Source organism: Pocillopora damicornis, chromosome 2, assembly GCF_964200805.1.
Source record: "Pocillopora damicornis chromosome 2, jaPocDami1.2, whole genome shotgun sequence".
NCBI classification, from domain to species: domain Eukaryota; kingdom Metazoa; phylum Cnidaria; class Anthozoa; order Scleractinia; family Pocilloporidae; genus Pocillopora; species Pocillopora damicornis.
The window spans coordinates 31,863,878-31,884,530 of NC_142671.1; the positions used below are offsets into that span (position 1 = coordinate 31,863,878).

A 20,653-nucleotide genomic window follows, 5' to 3' on the forward strand; every position below is an offset into this window, starting at 1 on the left:
TTTCTGTTTTGTTTTTTTTTTCTGATTAATATTGAATGACAGTGGTGTGACTTGATCGTGACACTAGCGTTTAATTTGTGCTGACCTCTGCAAGGTGGGATGAAAAGTTGAGGCATAAATTCCCAGTTTTTTAGCAGTTTGCCGATTGTGTAGGGGTTACATCTCACCCTGACAGGAAAAACCAGGATTAACTAGTTTCAATTTTTCAATGGTTTAATCAAAGCTGACTGAAGCAAATGTGGGTGGAAATATTAATTAAAGATTTGTTTACTTATATATTTACTTAACTGTGTACTCGGGCACCGGTTAAATTGGACCTGTTAGCGGGTAAGTCCTTTGATTTCAATGATCACACTTATTCCCTCCTCCGCGAAGAGAGCATTCAATTTTAATGAGGTTATTTACCTTTTTCCTATGTTGCGTTGCTCTGTTGCCATTGAAAGAGAACCATTCATTCAGTTCACACAGGCAACCACTCTGGAGCAGTGGGTGACCACTCTTCAGTGAGATTAAGATAAGTAATGAATCTGGCTCTACTTTTGGCTTTTCTTACAGCTCTGGACTTCGGCCTCAGCCAAGGTTTGTGGTACAGGCATTGTATTGATCTAAATGATTCGAATTTTTTTCGTCAATCTAACCGGGTAGGTTTTGTAACGCTAAGACATAATTACAGCTTATCGCGAAAGAAAAGACTTAGAAGATTGCGCATCTCTAACTGGCAAGAAATAACAGTTTCCTTTGAAACATCGTGATTTAGAACATTCCATTGCACGTTGGGCGAGGCAATACTAAGGATCTTGCCTGAAAGAGCATCTTTACTGGAACATAGTACTTTACTCCTCACCATTATGTTAGAAGCATACCGATTTTCTATTTTCTAGTATGCCTGCATTACTGATTAAGAAAACCAGCTTCTTAACTGAACAGACGTGTTAATTTTTTAAATACAAGATTTCGAGGACAATAAGAGAGTAGAATTCATGGAAAACAAAACTCCTTGCAGAGAATGGTTTTGTTATACGAGAATGCATACATTACTACTGATACACGGTATTTTCAAAGAAGCAGTTGTCGATGTAAAGCACTCAAAATTTACCCTTGTTCAATTTTTTAAAGTCAGATTAAACAAAGACTTTAAAATTGTTTAAACGAGAAAAAAGTTAAACTTTCTACAGGGTGCAAAAGTTATACTGTCATAATTTTGCTCAAATCTTTTTAAACTGAATTGAAATCTAAAGCTGAAGAAAATGTGTCACATATATTCTTGCTGCCAACTGTTTTACGTTTCTTCCTTCTACCTTTGCAGAAAATGGATGCTCGACTTTGCCAGCAGGAGATCAGTCTTTCAGCGAAACTCTTGAATATCCTAATATGACATGGTTTGAGACTCCGTCGATTGTTCCTCTCAGTGCAGGTAGAATAAAGAACGCTTATCGCAATTTAGTTCGGTATGGATTTTAGCAGAATACATCGTACGTAGGCGCAACAAATGATGATATAATTCCGTTTATTGTCTAATTCTATTTCCCCGCCCCCTTATTATCCTTTGTGACGTGATCGTCCAAAGAAAGTTGAATCAGAAGCAAAGACCCATTTTCTCTTGTCGTTTTCTGGATCGTTTTCAGTTGGCAAAAGGTTCTAATAGCATTGTACAAGGCAACTTGATTACGTTCAGGGAACGTTGGCAAGAAGATCAGCGGTTATTGGGCATTCTAGTTATCAATACATAACTATCAGAAATGATAAAGAGGATCAATTAAAATCTAGAGGGTGAAATTGCAATTAACTGTTGTACATGTGGGTCACGATAAATTTTGCGATCCATAATTAGATATGTGGTAAGTTAATTCGGATTTCAAACGACCTGCCTCTACTTAGAGAAAAAGAATTCGAATGCGTTTTTGATTTCTGTGCACTTCCTGCATGCTGGAACGAAATAGGTGATTGCTATATCGAAGTTAAGTAAAAACATAACGTTTTTTAATTGAACTTGCTTGAAAGAAACTTTCTCAATCAAACACTGTTCAATGCAACTTTTTCCCACCAGCTTGCACAGGTAACGAGCCACTTGGACTGGAGAGTGGTCTAGTCCTAAACCAACAAATGACAGCATCCTCCCAAAAGAGCAGCCTCTACGCTCCCTTTAATGCACGACTGAACCGCAGAAAAGTTCAAGAAAGGAAAGGAGGATGGTCGCCTCTAAGAAGTAACACAAACGAATATCTCCAAATTGACTTCAACCAGAATGTTAAAATTACGAGAGTTGCGACCCAGGGGCGTCGTGATTGGAACGAATGGGTAATCACCTACACTCTTCAATATTCTGCTGATGGTCAATCTAGTTTTCAAACATATCAAGAGAGTGGCATTGATAAGGTGAGCAGCGGTGATATTTTTATGCGTCGAATGTACTCTTGTTCAAGTTGCAGAGACATTCTGAGTACTATTTATTCTTACAGGTGTTTTCCGGCAACAGCGACAGGAACACCATTGTCACCCATACTCTCATGCAGCCAATAGAAGCTCGGTACGTCCAAATAAATCCAAAAACATGGCATCGCTTTATTTCAATGAGGGCAGAGTTCTACGGCTGCAGGCTTTCGGGTAAGCTTTGCATCCTCTTATGCTGATAATTATCATTATTATTATCGAAGTAAACCTGGTCTCGGTTGTTTAAAGGCTGAATAACGCTATCCAGCAGATAAATCGCTATCCAGCGGATAAGTGTTAAAAAAAAATTATTACTCTATCGGCCGAATAGCACTTTATCCGGTGGATAGCATTGTCCATGCTTCCAACAACAAGGGCCAACAAGGGCCAGGATGCTTCCAACAACAAGGGCCAACAAGGGCCAGGATGCTTCCAACAACAAGGGCCAGGATGATAGTGTCTTGAAATATTGAAAACAGGTCATACATCGTTGTATCAGATAAGTAATTCTCGTGCATGGAACCTTGTCAAATGAAAAGCCATGATCCTCAAAAACGAGTGGCATTTTTAGAAATGTACAAAAGAAGCCAGAAAAAATATATTCAGGCTTCTACAGGGCGTTCGCACGCGTGCCTCAAAGAGATTTGTTAGACGCTACTACCAACTGAGGTATGAGGCCACGCGACCCTCATGCTCCACATTCTGCTATTGCTCGCTTCTTCAAGTATCATGAAATTTCGCCATCGTATGAAGAGTTTTTTTTATCTGTTAACTAACATGGGTCACGATTCGAAACCGTTTGCAACATTTCTGAAGAATAAAGTGAGTAAGTGCCGTTGTAAAATTGACCAGAATCTGTCTTAACAAGGAAATGAAATGAAAAAGTGTAGTTTAGCACTTGTAAAATAAACGACATCTGGACTTCCATCAGTCAGTACCTCTTTGTGCGCCGCACCAATAGTCTCTAAATATTATGTGTCTGCTGACAGACCGGTACAAAGTTCTTGGGCGGACCGTTCACATGGATTTTGTGCGAGAACACCTAACATCGCAGCGAAGCATCAACTTCGGCGATTCCCAGGAGTGGCCCAATAACATTGACCTTCAAGTTATGGCAGACACCATTGTTGTATCGGTATGATGATAAATTTCTGGCCTATACTATTATTCTGAAATACATTGGAGCAAAATATGTTCTTTTAAAGTAGGCACAGTTGATAAAGGTGAGAAACGGCTAGTTAAGAGGGAAGCAGATAACTACGCAAGGGAGCAGAAGGAAATGAAGAGGTGTAAAATTACCAATCTTCTCGTCCTTGAGGCTCTTTCAATTGCCAAACACGATGCTGTCACATTGATTTTTTGTTATTCCAGTTACGGGGAAAGTATTGAAGGAGAATGAGACAAGAAAAATAGCCACCGTACAAAAATTACTGCTCTGAAGTTCAAATGACGCCAGCTAAGGCAAGGAAGAATTTCCCGCTTGTCCCTCAGTCGCAAAAAGTTTCAGGTCTTCAGGAAGTGTTGAGGAGGAAGCCTCACAAATCTTAGGAGATTTTGATCCTGGGAAGAATATCGTTTATCTTATAAAGATAAGGAAATGGCGATTTGGCTAGTTATTTTGGCCGTTAGGTTCTGTTACAAAACAACGACAACAACAACAACAACAACAACAAAAAACGCAAAATAAAAATCCTAAGTAGAGAAAGAAACGCACTGCTTGCTATAACCAAAACGGGAAAAAAAAAACCGACTGACACTACGGCTCACCCTAATTGTATAACCGAAACACTTTAACAGCGTTTGTAATGCTAATAGACTTTGGTAAAACAATAAACTTGTATTACGCAGGGTAACATCAAATTGCGTGGCGTAAAGAAGTTGACAATGTTTAGCCGTAAACTGGCATTTGTTGACTCAAGTAGTAAATTGGACATCAGAGCTCCGGCGGTGACGAAAAGCTGCAGTGCAGGAACTCTCGGAAAAGATGGATGCGATGGAAATCATGGAGCAGATGGACCAACAGGTAAAGCAAATAACGCCTTGTCGAATTTTCTACATTCTTTAAAATAAGGAATTATTGGAGCACAACCTCTCTTAACTGCTTGTAAGCCATTCTCGAGTGGCTAAGGACACAACCCATGATGGAGAAAAGAAAGAATCAAAGAAAAATTGTTTTTTATCATCTAGAAGGAAATTTATTAGCGGAAAATCTTTTTTGATTATAATCGCAAGTATTATTTTCACAATGGCTATCACCGTGTAAGACAAATTTATTCCAAGCAAATTTTCTGATCAAATCTAATTAGAAAGTAAGTAGGTAAGTAAACAATTTATTTAAAGAAGGTAGCAGTCGATAGCTACAAGGCTAATAAACTTGTGTTCCTCATACAACACATATGATAATACTAATACAAATATAGATATCATTAAATAAAATAAAAACGTTATCATAAAAATAGAAGAACAGTTCAAAACGTTAAAGTCCTATGATAAAATCTAAAATAAAGTAGATCTCAAGGATTAAATGACACAGTCAGGAAACTATAAAATGATTCAAACTCTGTTAAAATTGCCAAACACTATTGACTTTTGAGGTCTCTAAGAGTATGAATGTGATTCTTTCTTTTTCATTTAATGTGCAGAAGTATTTTATTTATTCTTATAAGTGGAGATATTTGCGGATACGGCAGAAGGATACATCAACATACTCACAGATGGAGGAAATGGTATGACAGGCGGCAACGGTGAAGACGGCGACGGAGGACCTGATGATGACCATCAGGTATAACAAAGGAAACTTTAATTACTTAAGAAACAAGTTATTATTTTTTCTTTAGTGAAGCGTTCCTTTCAAAGTTGTGTATCGGCTTTATGGAAAAGCATAGTTCTGATTGAACAATAGAGTGCTAGGTCTGTCAATTGCGACTGTTTTGAGAAGACCATGGGTCAAGTATCAGAAATGAGAAATTCAACAATTAAGGCGCATGAAGAAATACCTTAACCCCTTAGACAAAATAAGTCCATATCTTTGAATTTGTTTGGAGTCGGATGACATCGTTAGATTTTAACTTCCTCTGTGAATTTTGAACTATGATTGTGGGCTTCAATTTCATTGGTAATGGATTTCAAAATGGCTGCCGTCTTTGTGTGTTCAAATCCGACCAAATTGCAGTTTAAGGAGGTAAAAATATGTCAAATACTTGAAAATAGATCTACCACGATCCACTTTCCAAGATATCCGTTGCTGCCATGATAACCTGACCCGGTATGTTGTAATTTATGATCCATCAAAAATTTTTTCTCTCAAGCGATTTATCCAAACGCATCACGTGACCTAATATGCCACTGCTAAAACAGGGGAATAGCCGAGGAAATACCCTAAGGGATATTCCTCAAATTCCAAACCTTGTGTTCACTACAATAAAAGTCTTCCGGATTGAAATTTAAATCAAGATGAGAGAGCGTCTACTGTTGCAGAAGAAGGGATATGTTTATTTGTTTCTAACGTCGAACCAAAGAACGCTGAAAAGTAAACATGCCGCGCAGCAAACAGTAAGCTGTTCGTTAACATCTTTCCCGCGCGTTGCAAAAATATTTGAAGTGTAATAAAGACACTAATCTCCATTTGGCGAGAAAATATGCTCGTGTGTTTTCCTTGAACATTATCTCTTCCTTATGACTCACAGTTTTTTTCAAGCTTCGCTATAAAAAAGCTGTTCTCATGTCGGAACATATAATTACCGTCGGTGGACAAATTCCTTGGCGTATTTTCGCGCCAAATGGAGGCTGTTGTTTGTATAGATAGAAAAAAACTTAGATAATGGTAGAGGATGATTTTCAAATTTCACTCAGGCTGAAAGATAGTAAGTAAGTTCTGTAAACCCTTAAGAAAGGTCTTTAAATTTCCGAAGTTGATGACAGTATTTTCGTATTTATTTTTTTTATCTATCACATCGCTTTTTTCATTTTGTTCATTTATTGCTCTAAGACTCTTTCATCTCGACCTAGGAACGTAACAGGAATCGGAGGGACGATTGTGAAGGTGACCAGTACGCCACAAGAAACAGTCAAGGTGTAATAACTGCATGTACATCAAGAATCCCCGGGATACCAGGTCGAAAAGGAATGCGAGGATATCCTGGAGGATATGCTGGGAATGCAGGTTATTGACTGATAAGCAAGTCCTTATACACGATATACCCCTTTCCTTTGGGTTGTTGGTACATCAACTGAGCCTCAGATCACTGATTTTTTTCGTAACCGAAAAGGAAATGTGGAGCAATTTTAGAATAAAGCATTTTTTTCTACGTTTTAATTTGTTAGCAGACTACTTGGGATCCTACCAGTCGCTTTTATAACTTACGCCTTCATTTTCCTCACGTTCTCGGTAGGAAATGGTGGAGATGCAGGGCATCAAACAATCAGCATCAGAAGCCTGCGGGGGAAGATGAATCTTAGGACATGTCGTGGAACAGGAGGCCCAGTAGCTGCTAATGGAATGGGAGGACCAGGTAAGAGGATTATATTCAGTGGTGTCACGTCCATTTGAGTTCAGGCATCTTTTAGGAGTCTCCCTCAACCTTGTCACCATTCCCTTGCGAAGGAGTATTCAATAACTTACAAAATTTAAGATTTTCCTATCATTCCACCATTAAACCATTCTACTATATTACGAGAACGTTACGCGCTAAATATGTGATAGCATTAAAGAATAGAACAAGGCAAAAAGGACAGAAAGAGGACCAACAAAATGGTTGCAATTAAGCAATAAACGATTCAAACTTTCATTTGCGACCAACTTCTAAGGGAAACACATATATCTGTTTGACCCAAAGGACGCTAATATGTTTCGTTTCTGATCGTTTCATCTTTAACGACAACTTAAAGCTAACATACTAGAAAATCAAACAGTAGTTGAGAAGTAAATCCCTTTTTCGATGATTTAAAGTACAATGAGGGGGAACATTTTCTCATTGCTCGTATTTTTCTCACTCTTATGCGACCTCAGACAAAATACAACACAAATCGCAAAAATATCTGCTTATATCTATTTCATTTTACTCTTCTAGACACTTTCTTTCAGGATTTGAACATTTTCCAGCTAAAATGTGATTGGCTAAATGGCTTGAAAGCTATACAGTCGACTACATTCAGCATTCGGTATTCAAAGTACCGAAAATTTAACTGCTTAATTGCTGTAACTTTCACCTCTATTAAGCAGTCGTGGTTCCCCTTTTCTGGGCATGAGTCCCAACGGCCTGTTTTTTTAATCCTGTGTCTGTATGGAACGGTCACTTATTTAATCAAAACTAAGAATAATCTTTCAAGTAAAATTTAATCCACGATTATCTCCCGAAATTATTGTTAGTAGTGTTTTATTTAGCGAGGTTTTTGTTAGGTGATATCTTGGCCATTCTCCGTGAGTGAGGAAAAAGAGCATTGAATGCTTTGTGTTGCTGTGATACCTAGATTCTCTCAGGATTCCTATCTATGTCTTCATTGTAGCTCACTTGCAGGGACCACAACTTTAGTAATTTATCATCTGCAAATCGAAGTAAAATTCATTTAATTTAATTGTGATAAGATTCCCCTACGGAAGCGAATAGTCCTCTAAAACGTACCTGACATCCAACGTGTGGCTTGTTGAGTTACATGTAAAAGGCATGGGTTCGAATATCTTCCAAGACTGAATTTTGCTTTGCTTCTTTTCTGCGCTTTTTTGTTCATTGAAACTCGCCAACGCGGATCATCTATTAAATTCGATTTTGTTTTTAACAGGAGGTCAAGGAGGACGTGGAGGCCGTGGAATTAAATGTTATCATGACCGAGTCTGTTACTTCACTGCGTGTACCGGACACTGTTACAAGGGTGGTACCCTACCAGAGGCGGCTCGCGGGCCTCCTGGCGATCAAGGACCTAACGGACCAGGTTGAGTGGGTTTAATTCTTTAACTGTGTCAAAAGTATAGTACTCTCAAAGCTATAACTGAAACCCTGTTGCCACTCAAAGAAGACAATAGAAACTTTCTTTATATCAGAGCACTCAATAAAGAATATCTTGTTGTCAGCCAACTGCTTTTAAGATAGAGTGGAAACACTTCTTGGACGGGAGCAAGGTATAGCTTACACAGACAGACTGACTGACTGCATGTATATGAATGAATGAATATTTCATCACTGACTATCCGTTTTACTTAATGACCGACTGACTGACTGCTTGTTTATTGACGGGTCGACTGAATGACTGCCTTGTTTATTGACCGATCGACTGACTGACTTACCGGCTGCCTATCTGACCGACTAACTGTCCGAAAGACTGACTGACTCGCTCACTCGCTCATTCGCTCACTGACTGATTGCGTATGCTATAGCTTTCAGGTCTACTCAATTATAGTTTCGGGCAATTCTTGAAGTTGTGGTTTGATCTCGATTAGTTTGAATTAAATAACTTTCTCTTTTATCATACCATAGCTGTGGTAATGCCTGGTACTAATGGTGAGATAGCAAACTCCTACCTTCAAAACTCAGCGCTCAGTCGCAGCCAAAAAGACATGTATCCGTTGCCGCTGCTAAAGGTGATGACAAGATACGCTGAAGACCTTGTCTGGGCAAACAAGACAGCAGACGCCGAAGCAGTCTTGACCTTTTTAGTCAACGTTACGGACGGAAGATCAGACTCATTGGAACTGAAAAAACGTGAGTATAACTACCAAAGCGAAGCCATTCAATGCAAAAGCATGATTATGGACAGCGGACTTTGGCAAAACCTTGACATGCATATTGCTGCTATTGGTAAATTATATGTGATTTATCAATTCTGCCGTATCAGGGATTCTCTTTCCATACGAGTTATATTTATGGATCTTCTTGTTAATACTAAGGGAAAAGTGTATGATGTAATTATGTTACAATAATCAAATGGCATGGTTTCCATGATCAGACACTTTAACCCGGACCCACCTCTTTAAAAGAAACATGTCTGGCATCCTTGCATGCGTCAATTACTCTGTTTTTATGATGAAGTTCCACGGTAATTTCGGATCATTTAATTTCATGTTCTTGTTTATCAAGTTAAATCGGATTGAAAAAAAAAAAAAAAAAAAAGAAAAAAACTAGGACAGAGGCCCATGCTCCTTTTGTTAATCTTTACACTTCGGGAAATTCGTCGGCGTCTTTCAAAATATTTAAAACAATGCCCCCCCTGGGCCTGAAACTAATGCATGTGCCCTGCTTCTTCTTGAATTAGATGCACAACAAAGGTTGACATTCCTAGACGCCGCAGGATATGATAGATTTGGAAATAATGAACTGTTTGCTCCTCTCATTAAATGGGAGACATTCAAGACACAGCTGACAGCACTGAGAAACAACGCTAGGGACTACGAGAGTGCTTACAATGGAATTCAGACATCGATTCAACAAAATTCTGGGATAAAAGAAATAGCACAAACTATTTCTACAGCAGCGAGGATTCAGGTCGACAATCAAAAATCCAGACTTCAAGCTGCGAAAACAACAGCAACGAACGAAAAAAACGTTTACGTCCAAGTACGCAGCAAATGTTCTGTATTGTTATGTCATGGATCTGTACAGATCTAGTAATATCATGACCATTTTGTTTAATATAGGCAAAATAATATTTGGTTTTGAGAAGTAAGAACAGCGGACAAGTGAGATAACGTGTTAAACACTAGAAGAGAAATCCCATATCTACAAGCAACCATGTATTATTCTATTTATTTTATAAACACCATAGGCCATTCCTGAAAAGAAAATTCGACAGACGACCTTGGATTGAGAATGGTGAACTCTTTGCCATTCATTTCTCGACCTGACAAGGTGACCGGAAAGGCGAGTGACGTGTCAGCAGCTGATTGGCGATGTAAATTGCGCAAAAAAAAATTATCGAAATTTTACACTTGTACAGTTTATATTATAGAGTTTCTTAAACCACGAGACTTCTTTCCATCTAAAATTTTATTACTCAGCTCGTTTATTTGTTGGATTTTTTAAAGAAGCCGAGATTAACCTAACACATTAATTTCAGTTCCGAATATTACGAAATCGTCTCTTGCGTGTTTTTTTTCCTGCATTGTTGTTCTTCTTGTTAGTAGAGCCTGTATGTTTACTATATTTGTTCATCCCATCTAATCTCATCGGAGTAGATTCCATGTTGCGGTCGTTTTATCAGAGAGAGATCACAGATGACGTCAAAATGTAGTAAGAACGAAAAAAGTACCACACACGGCTGTCTTCCCTGATTCTTTATTGTACAGACCTACTGCAACATCGATTCTACTTGATTTACACATAAAAAGACAATATGCTGTTGATAGTTTCGTCATCTATGCGCCTTTCCTCCAACAGATCATAAGTTAGAACCATTCAAAATGTTTCTATATATTTTTTAGCTAATCATCTAATTTTATTTTATTTGATTTTTGATGGATTAGGCTATCACCCAACTGGAACTTAACATGAATGGTTCTCTTACAGCTCTATTCAATGAGCTGCCTGATGGAGATGCAGATGCACAGTTCACTAAGCGAGACCTCTTAGTTGTACTCCAAGGACTCGCAGGGATTGTTGCTGCAGGTACAGTGAGTGATCCCTTCACGGCTGCTTCCACCATTTTCAGAGTGATCGGGAATTTTGCAACGCAATGCAACACCGGGACACTCCAGGAAAACAAAGACAAACTCTTAAAGTGGCTGACATTTGGTAAGAATTATGCTGCTCTTAAAGATTCAAGTGAATTGGATTTTACCCAATTGGATGTAGAAGCTGTACCAGAAATCATGAAGGTAAACTACCATATGTCTTCTAAAATGATCACAATTAGTTGCAAAGAGCTTTCGAGCCATCTTAGATTTAAGTAATAAAGTTGTTGTTTCAAATTTCAGTCAGGATGAAGAGGTAAATCCTACACGAGACCCTGCTTGAGATACGTAACAACTCGATCAAATTTTAACTACAAAGTAAACCCCTGGTGTTTGGAGATCAGGCTCTGGTCCTATGTTAACTTTAACAGGCATGAATTTTCGGTTTATCTATGTGAAAGCAATTTTCCAAATTTTTTTTGTCCCAAATCATTTTTCCAAATGAAATAAAGAGTGGTCAAAAATTGAAAACTTTCCTCGAATTTTATACTGATATATGCAAGTATTCAAATGGCACTCATTTTCTATTTCGTTTCATACTTTTTTCCAAGGCCAATCTAGAAATAAACAAGGAAGGTCTTATAGCGGACCTTGGATGTATGTTAAATGAGGCATCGGGGGCATTTAGAAGGGAGATGGAAAGCTTCTTTATTTCTGGTGCAGCAAGGATTGACCTCATAGCCAAAGTTATCGACCTGGACAATGCTATTGGAGGATACAATTTTGATATTCAAAATTTAGAGGCAACGTCTAATGAACTAGCAAGTCTTCGTAGTGCTGGCGGTAAGATTTTTTGCCTTGTAAAGAAAACCTCTAATAATGAATGTTAACGGTGGTTACCGTTGAAGACGTGCTCTGATTGGCAACTCAAACTCCGAGTATCCTTAGCTATTTGCTTTCGACCAACTCGCGCGGGATTTGCAACCAAGGATTTTTTAATTGTTGCAGGAATAAATGAGCTAAATGATCTTTTTGTGCTATACCATCTCATTTGTTTAGTTTATACTAAAAAAAATATTCATCTTAGTGTTTGTGGCTAGAGGTAGACATTTACCTATCCGCCTCGCGACGATAAATATCTTCAATCAGCCACTTCCGCTACGGAGAATGGCTGTTTTGCGTTTTACCCCAAAATTGCTGTCTTTAACTTTGAACTTAAAATCAATTTTCACGCAAGTATATTAAATAAAATGCATTATGAACCTGTACATTAAACATGGGATGAGACTATTCCCAGTTTCCAGCCCGAGCCTACGATACTGTCATCCTCAGCGGCTGGATTATTTTGGGCTTCACATCTAATATAACTCATTCGCTGGAGCCATTTGTTTATCCCAAGTGTGCATCTGCTTTAAACTGTTCATAATCTTCACGTTGAACATTATCACCTTCGATTTACTCATTCAGACTCACCTATCGCTGAAAATGTACAGCAGATTTTTCTTGACGATCTCCTGACTTCCTATCAGCAAATGGAAACCAGTTTCACCAAGAATCTCATCCAGTTATACAAAGGCTTCGAGTTCCGCACACTCTGGAATGTAGATGGCACCCTAAAAAATCACCAACGACTCGCAGTTGGGGCTGCTCCCGGCACTGGACAACTGCGAGGAGTTTTGGAGTTGAACAAGGCCTTGACAGCGTTCAATTCTGTTCTTAGGAAAGGACAGCAATGCTTTTCACAGTTCATTCACCAAACCAGCACTCACAAATGGTCTTTCAACAGTACCACACACCCTTTAGTAAGTATTGCATGCTGCTAACGACGTAGGCTTAAAAGAAGGGGAGATAACTTTATACAGCATGTTGTGCCCAGGCGAGCCCACCGTTTCAAATGAAGCTTTGTTGCCATAACACCACATGATGTGTAGATCGGCAAGTGAGGCACATGATGGCTATATAGCCAACGGATGCTGACTGACGACAATGATGAAGATGAGTTTAATCTATTATCAGAACAAAAGAAAGCATAGCCTAAAAGCTATGCACTTCTCACACTTAGTCATTTGTACCCTTTTGACGGACAAGACATTCAATTACTACACTTCAGTGTGCATTCCTCCCCCAAGATGTCTCCAGATATTTGCACCTAGTTTATCAAGCACTTTGCTTAATGCTAGTGAGAACCTAGTGACTCTTGTCTTTGTTTCCTCTCTAGTTATTTAGTGACTTGCACAATGGCAAAGCGATGTTTGATTTATCTATAGACGACAGTTGTAGCAATTGCTATAATATACGCTTACTAAAGGTAAGTGGTAAGTGTATTGATCAAACGATATGAATTCCCAAGCTAAGTTTAGTCGCTGTTTTTGAGGGCCAAATTTATCAACTCATCTATCCATGCTTCCGCCTGTAATCTAGTTTTTCTTCAAATAATTTATTTTGGGAAGGTTCCTTTGACTTCTGTTTTACTATATCCATACTTGTCTACCTACATCTCTTTATCAGTTTGTGTCTGGCTGCTTATTGACCTTACTGTTCAGTTGCCTGACGACCTTACTCTCTGACTTAAGGCCCATTTATATGGTCTCGGGTACCTAAAACAGCCCCCATCCCTCCTGCGAGTTACCCTGACCTTTTCGCTTATTTCTTTGGAAAAATTCAACCAACCGTTTACATATAAATGGTAAACTCTTTACGGGGGGCAAGACAACTCTGGGGGGCGGGTCTTCTCGCCTTGGCGAGTAGGGTAATCCTCTCAGGCGGGACGACTTATGTCATACTGAAACACTTCAGATCGCCTGCCTGAGACGAGAAGGCTCAAATTGTTTCCAGAACCTTTGTGTTTAAGGGAGTAAAGAGAATGATGAGGGGACAGTTGCTACAACACACATTTCCGTATGAACGCTTTCTAAAGTTATTTCGAGGCAAGGGTTGCCTCGGGTCAATTTAAGCCATAAAAATGGAGTCTTACACAGTTCATATTCTCACTTCTGACCGTCCGATTTCCTAACTATGTGACTTGCTGTTTCAAAAGTTTCTTACTGTTTAACCATCTGATTGTCTGACTATTAACTCACTGACTATAAACTGTCTGTCTGTCCACCTGTATTTTTTATATTGAGATTACTTGTTTTAATTTTCCATTTTAGATGTATATTGAGCTCTACGGGAGCGGATCTCAAACCGAAAACAACCTCCCGGATAGAGTTTACCTTGGGTTAAAACATTCGACAGGATCGTACTTTAGAGATGGAAATGGAGCAGTGAGGGAATTCCGACAGCCATTGGCATTACAGTACAGAACGTTCGAGTTCAACCGCTTTGCAATAACTGATAGATCTAGATGTGCAGAAGCCCAATTGGCCGGAAATGGTGGGCATTTTTGTCATACTTGGTCGTTTGTATCCAGTCTATTGGAAAATTAAGGTCTTGTTTAATGCACCATTGAAAAGCTCGAAGAGCTGTTGAGTTTAAATAAACATCATTCAATAATGATAAACCGAGCAATCAGCACGCAAACGTATACTTTAACGGTTCCTCTAATGGTTAACGGCGCTAACACCGTTAAGGATCCTTGGAGCCAGTTTCCAGTGGTTAAATGTGGCCTAACTTAGAAGTTCCTTGGTGCTTAGTTAAAGAGCATTTAAAAGCCAAATTTGTCTTTGAGTTTCTCTCATTTTAGTCATCACCAACAATGCATACAAGTATAAAATGCTGTGTTTTACCTCCGGTAATTCTGGGACCAACACGAATGAAGAGTTTAGAGTCAGACATAAAAACCGTTCGACTTCGATAAGATTTTAGCCAACACATCAAAGATTGAATAACAATTTAAATTACTCTCAATTTCTGTTTCATTGATTTGCGATATTGAACGTTGTAAAACATGCAGTTATTAATCCTTTACACCCTAACGTCAGTATGCATATCCCCCATAATGTTTTATAGAAATGTTTTTTAACAAACAAGAGCTTCTTCAGTTAGTGAAAATTTCCTCTGATTCTCGTGACCTTTGTGATATAGGGGTGATATTGTAAAGAGGAATCAGATGCCAATCATTCTCAGGGGTTAATGGTTAATAATACCTTCATGACTGTGATCTTCCAGGGGATTCTTCTTTCTGTTTGGGAGAAGACGACGTACGTTTGGTACCAATGTGTTGCCATTACCTCAGCGGTGACTCGTGTGACGACGCACTCAGCGGAGGAAATGAGTGCCAGAGTCCATTTGGAACTTACGAATTGACTATGCCAAAAGACGATCAACTTATTTGTTCGACGGAAAGTACACAAATAACGAACAAAAACTGCAAAGATTTCGATGTGAGTCTCCGCATATTAACCTATTTAGTCATAATTCTTCTCTTTAACTTTTTCATGAATGGATTTTTCCTTCTTTCTTGTGGTTTGCGCTGGATGAAGTTTCGTCTTTAGGGAGACGTTTGACAAACGGTGATAAGTTATTGCTTATCACTCATCCAATAATTAACCCGGCCTCCCAGTAATTGCAAAGCTAGGACCAGAAGACGTCGATTAAAAAATGAGTTTATATGATTGCGCGAATGGCTTCCTTATGATAAGTTGTCATTGTGGTTTCCATGGTCATACCACGCAAATTTTTTCGCGATATCACGTTGTTGTTTAACAGAGGACGGAAAAGAAATGTACAAAAGTTTGACACGCACGTGCTGAGCTATTGTTCTGTCCATTACATCTTTTGTTTTGCCACATTCTTGCTGCTGTCGTCGTGGTGATTTGTGTAAGGTTTCCAATAATAACAAAGAAAAAGAGCTCAAGATATATGAAAAAATAATTATATAGAGAGCAGAGTGAAATCTCTTTGAAATGAGACTTAAATTAGCTGACGTAGGAATCAAGTACAATGTAGAACACACGAGGCATCTGATTTTCATAGTTTTATTATTTTTTTTCTTTGACAGCGTACCATTTATACCCATATGAACATCTGGGTACTCAATCTGCTTTGGACCGATCAGTATCCCAAAGCACCCGACGATTCTAGATGTGGCCATTCTGCTCTTACGAAGTCTGTTGTGAGGCGCCCCCGGGAAGGCAAAGTTTTAAAAAAGTTTAAGATATAACATAAACACTATGAATTCGAATATGAATTAAACCGAGAAAAACGGAATGATTAAATGACACAATGACAAGTAGATGAATAAAATAGAAAATGCACTGTATGATATTACGCTAATTTGAAGTTGAAGTTGTTTAGAGTAGTTCTTTTGTTTTTTTTTTTTTAAGTCACTATTTAAACCTACCGCAAGATGCTTAAATGGTACTTTCGTTTATTTTCGTTGAAATTAAGCGCCGAAAACTGTGGCATTGGTTCATGTGTCAAACTCAAAGTGCGTCCGCTCTAAATTAGGAAATCTTGAGTTTTCCTCTTCAATCACTCGAACAGTAATTTTAGTACCCACTTCGTTCTTGTGAGCTCGTGGAAAAATTGAAATTTCGATACTTTGGATCAGCCAAAACTAGTCATGCATTAAAATTTTCTGAGCGAAACTCCCTCCCCCCTCCCCCCTCCCCCCTCCCCCCTCCCCCCTTTCGCCCACTTGTTTAACATTCTGTGAACAAGTCATGTGATTGGATTGTTTGGATTTCTACACGCTACATTCTTAGCGTGGCGTGACAAAAATGTAACACGCGTGACGTGCTTCATTCTTAAGGGATCAGTTCGTGCTAATTCCTGTGGCAAGGTTTGGTTGTATGCTACCAAAGGAAATGTGTTGGAGTGTACTTCGCAGAGAATTTCGCTTGGTTAATTTCCGTTTGTTGTATCCTAACTCAGAGGATTTTGTTCAATCTCCGGTAAGTGAGACTTTTTAGTGTCAAACAAACAAAATTGTAAATATTGCTTCGTATGCATGTCATTTGCACATTTTAGCAGTGATCGAGTGGTAGTTGAGGGCTGCATTTCGTAAAACTATTTTACCGTTTATCGGTTAAAATAATGTTAAATACGTGAACTGGCTTGCATGAGGCCGACCGACGTTATGGATAAATGAATGACGCGGGTATTTGTTTCTAAACAAACTGTGTTGCTGCTTCGGTGGGAGAGTATAACAAGGTGATTTGGTATTATAAACTGAGTTGACGACATAAATCGGTCACCATTAAGAGTTTTAAAGCTGACGTTTCGAGCGTTAGCCCTTCATCAGATGCTATAGACAAATAACTAAGGATTTGACTGCTATAAATATCGTTTACATACGATCTGCATCTCTGAGTGTTTGTTTCCGAATATATTATAATCATGTTGAAATTTTGCTGTCGATTCTACTTACTACATTCGGTCATCAAGTTCAGATATCTGATCTTAACGTAGTATATCACTTCTCTTCCCCTTATTTCAGTCATAGACTGTAAAATATATCGACTAGAAAAGCCGTGACTTGATGTTTCTCAGTAAAGCGTGACTTGATAGATATTTATTGCATGTTAATTCCTGCGTAGCTACGTTCGGTTCTTATAATAGTAAGACATTTCGTCGAGTACATTTCGTAGTTTTTTCGTAAATATATATTTCCAGTGATTTAGAACCTGTTAAATTTTAATTCTTTTTCATAGTTTGCAATTCAGGTGGTATGATTCATATCTCGTTTAAAGGAGTTTTGGCCCGATATAGTTCTGCAATATCCCTTCGTGATCAGCATACACTTTTCTCGGTTATAAGTAACATCATGAATAATTACAACATTGATAACTAGCAAGTAATCACCGAAGTGGAAGTAAATTTTCACCGACACTGAGGTGAATAATTTTTTTAGTAAATACCACATAGAAACCAAAAATTAGCACATATTTGTCGATATACCAAAGAATGGTCGGAAATAAATTTGTTGACGCGCAACTTTTTTGTTGGGGGAGGGGGAGGTTGGGGGATTTTGATTGTGCAACAATAAAATTTATTTGATCCTCTTATAAGGCTCTGCAGCATTTTAATGATCCGCTTCATTGGCAGTCAATTTCCTATTCCACACCCTTCCTTCCTTTTACCCTTGCATACTCCTTTAGATACAAATGATTCCCCTCCATTCCACTGAAAATCATATGATTTTGTCCAAACATACTCCGACCTCGCCTCCCCCTCCTCCCCTCAGGAATAAATAACGACCAGTCCCTTAATCAATCATAGTTAAATCAAATAAACGATTTACGATTCAGATACGATGCTTATGCTAATATTTTATATATTCCTAGTGGTTTGGAACGTTGACTGTTTTGCTGTATCGTTTTATCGTCGCCGTGTTCTGCCTTGGCACAACGATTGCGAGTGGAGTTTATCACCGAAAAAACGGACCCAAGTGGTTCATTTATCTGACCAATTGGAGTTTCTCTTTCATCACAACGTATTTCATTTGTGCTTGCACAATCACAGCTCTTCACTACAAGAAACAATGGAAAATGAGAAAACATATTTTCCAGTATAGAATGGATGTTGAAACAGAAGAGGCTCCACAACAAAAGGAAGGTGAGATAAACAACGGATGCAGAGAAGGACGTGAGCAAGGAGATGATGACACTTTTCCCACTGATGGCAATTTTGAAGCAACACGGGCGACGCCAATGTATTGGTACCATGAGGCCTTGTGGGTAATATATAACATTGCATCGGCTGCCGCCCTTCTTGTGACTTTATCTTACTGGACGTTCATATCCGAGAAAAACCCAAACGCCCTGTCAGTTATTGTACATGGCGTTAACTCCATCCTTATGGTTGCTGAAACCATGCTGAGTTCAGTGCCAGTGCGTTTATTCCATGTCATCTACTCTATGCTCTACGAAATAGCCTATATCGTATTTACGGTGATCTATTGGGCGTCCGGTGGAACTAGCTCGTTTGGTAGGAGTTATATCTACCCCCAGACCGACTACACAGGGAGACCAGTCTTTTCTGCCGTTTCCCTGATTTGTTTTTTCTTCATTGGGCTTCCGTTTTGTCAAAGTGTTTTGTTTTGTTTTTATCGCATACGAGTCTGGATGAAAACCAAGTATAGAAAATAGATTACGATTATTTAACCTCATGTCATGTCACAAAAGTCACAAAACAGTACCAGTCTGGCCTAGATTGTTGTTTCGCGAAAAGCATTTATGGTGAGGACATATAAAACCTGGTGCTGATTATTCCAACTTTGGTTTAAAGCAGTATTTTCCTACACTGAATAGAGGGTGCATGTTATAAGTACGCATCTAAGTTTTTATTGAAAAATATTGTTAGAGATAGTTTCTAACACTCTTAATACAGTTGAAGTTTTCTTTATCCTTCTCTTTCTTACATACAACTTATTACTTCGGGACTAGCTCAGATCTGTCGAGGAAAATGTGGGTCACCGAGTATAAAGGTGACGCTTACCGAGCCGTCAATCTCTAACCTTCGTCATGCTTTTATACTTAGCTAGCGAATCACGTTAAGCTACGCAGAGCGGAGTTCGCATACTAAGTAGATACCTTTGCGAGGTTTACGCTTTACAAAATGATTTTCTACCTTAAATTTCTTAGTCGTGCGGTCAAGTTCGGGAAAAACAAAAACAAGATTGACAATATAAAAATTATGATAAACTTACTAACAGAATTAAACTCATATTTCACTTCTGACTTTTCTGCACTCCAAATTAGTCTTACCCTCCCTGGAATCACTTTTCACAAGAGTACGTTAACATTTATTCTTTTATTTGGTCTTGTACCTCTAGCTGGTAGGATCTGAAGGGGCTCAGAAAACACAACCGGCTAGAGGTACAGCCTGCATAGTTAGTCGACTTTGCCCAATTTTCATTACGGTTTGCTCCATATCTGACTTTTCTGCACTTCAAATTACATATCAGTCTTACACTCCCTGGAATCACTTTTTACAAGAGTATGTTAACATTTATTTTTTTATTTTGTCTCCTACCTTTAGCTGTAGTATCTTAAGAGGCTTATAAAATACAACTGGCTAGGGGTACATACTTAGTCGACTTTGCCCAATTTTTACCATGGTTTGCTTCACATTTCACTTTTTCTACATTCCAAATTAGTCTTACACTCCTCTGAATCACTTTTTTTCAAGAATACGTTTCCATTTATACATTTTTATTTGGTCTGGTACCTTTAGCTGGTAGGATCTGTTGGGGCTTAGAAAATACTACCGGCTAGAGGTACAGCTTGCATATATGTATTAAGACAACTTTTTTTTATTTATTTATTTAATAGCTTTCACCATGATCACTATGCTAAAATTACACCAGAAAGAATAAATACTTTCGAAGTGGTCAAAAGAACGAGAGACGAAGGTGCGGGACACACAACAGAGCGAGGCTCTAAAGTAAGTGTACCCAAATTTTGCTATGGTTTGCTTCGCATTTGACTGTATCTGAAGTAAGCTTGAAATCATATACATTGTTATCTTTTAAATAAATTTGATGTAAATAAATTTTAAAAACTTGTCTGATTTTTATTTTCTTTGATTGTGGATTTATTTCAATGCAAGTCAAACCAGTTTTAGATAAATTTGACTTGAAATTCATTTCAGACTTGAACATGTCAACCAGATTTAATAGAGTTTGTCGTGTGATACTCTGCATAAGTGTGAGTGGAATTTCTTAGAAAGGTACAGTCT

The 20,653-nt window shown here is 38.5% G+C and overlaps 2 protein-coding genes across 2 annotated transcripts; both read left to right on the forward strand.

Annotated features, from left to right (window-relative positions):
• Nucleotides 1–391: 391 nt before the first annotated feature.
• Nucleotides 392–16,227, forward strand: LOC113683009 (uncharacterized). Its single transcript, XM_089195267.1, has 19 exons — nucleotides 392–579; nucleotides 1,307–1,414; nucleotides 2,048–2,376; nucleotides 2,460–2,604; nucleotides 3,420–3,565; nucleotides 4,279–4,453; nucleotides 5,097–5,212; nucleotides 6,439–6,592; nucleotides 6,822–6,941; nucleotides 8,209–8,358; nucleotides 8,901–9,125; nucleotides 9,676–9,977; nucleotides 10,883–11,233; nucleotides 11,641–11,872; nucleotides 12,497–12,831; nucleotides 13,248–13,337; nucleotides 14,182–14,404; nucleotides 15,140–15,354; nucleotides 15,972–16,227. Exons 1-19 carry the CDS (start codon nucleotides 522–524, stop codon nucleotides 16,131–16,133), a joined length of 3,636 nt encoding a protein of 1,211 aa, XP_089051393.1. The 5' UTR covers nucleotides 392–521; the 3' UTR covers nucleotides 16,134–16,227.
• Nucleotides 16,228–16,669: 442 nt separating this feature from the next.
• LOC113683023 (protein rolling stone) lies at nucleotides 16,670–19,647 on the forward strand. Its single transcript, XM_027200221.2, has 2 exons — nucleotides 16,670–16,866; nucleotides 18,259–19,647. The coding sequence occupies exons 1-2, from the start codon at nucleotides 16,765–16,767 to the stop codon at nucleotides 19,060–19,062; spliced, it is 906 nt and encodes a 301-aa protein (XP_027056022.2). The 5' UTR covers nucleotides 16,670–16,764; the 3' UTR covers nucleotides 19,063–19,647.
• Nucleotides 19,648–20,653: the final 1,006 nt, after the last annotated feature.

Coding starts and splice junctions, on each gene's coding strand:
- LOC113683009 (XM_089195267.1), top strand. CDS start 522: ATGAATCTGGCTCTACTTTTGGCTTTTCTTACAGCTCTGGACTTCGGC. Junction 2,605..3,419: donor CTACGGCTGCAGGCTTTCGG/GTAAGCTTTGCA, acceptor GTCTGCTGACAG/ACCGGTACAAAGTTCTTGGG. Junction 4,454..5,096: donor TGGAGCAGATGGACCAACAG/GTAAAGCAAATA, acceptor TATTCTTATAAG/TGGAGATATTTGCGGATACG.
- LOC113683023 (XM_027200221.2), top strand. CDS start 16,765: ATGCTACCAAAGGAAATGTGTTGGAGTGTACTTCGCAGAGAATTTCGC. Junction 16,867..18,258: donor AGGATTTTGTTCAATCTCCG/GTAAGTGAGACT, acceptor ATATATTCCTAG/TGGTTTGGAACGTTGACTGT.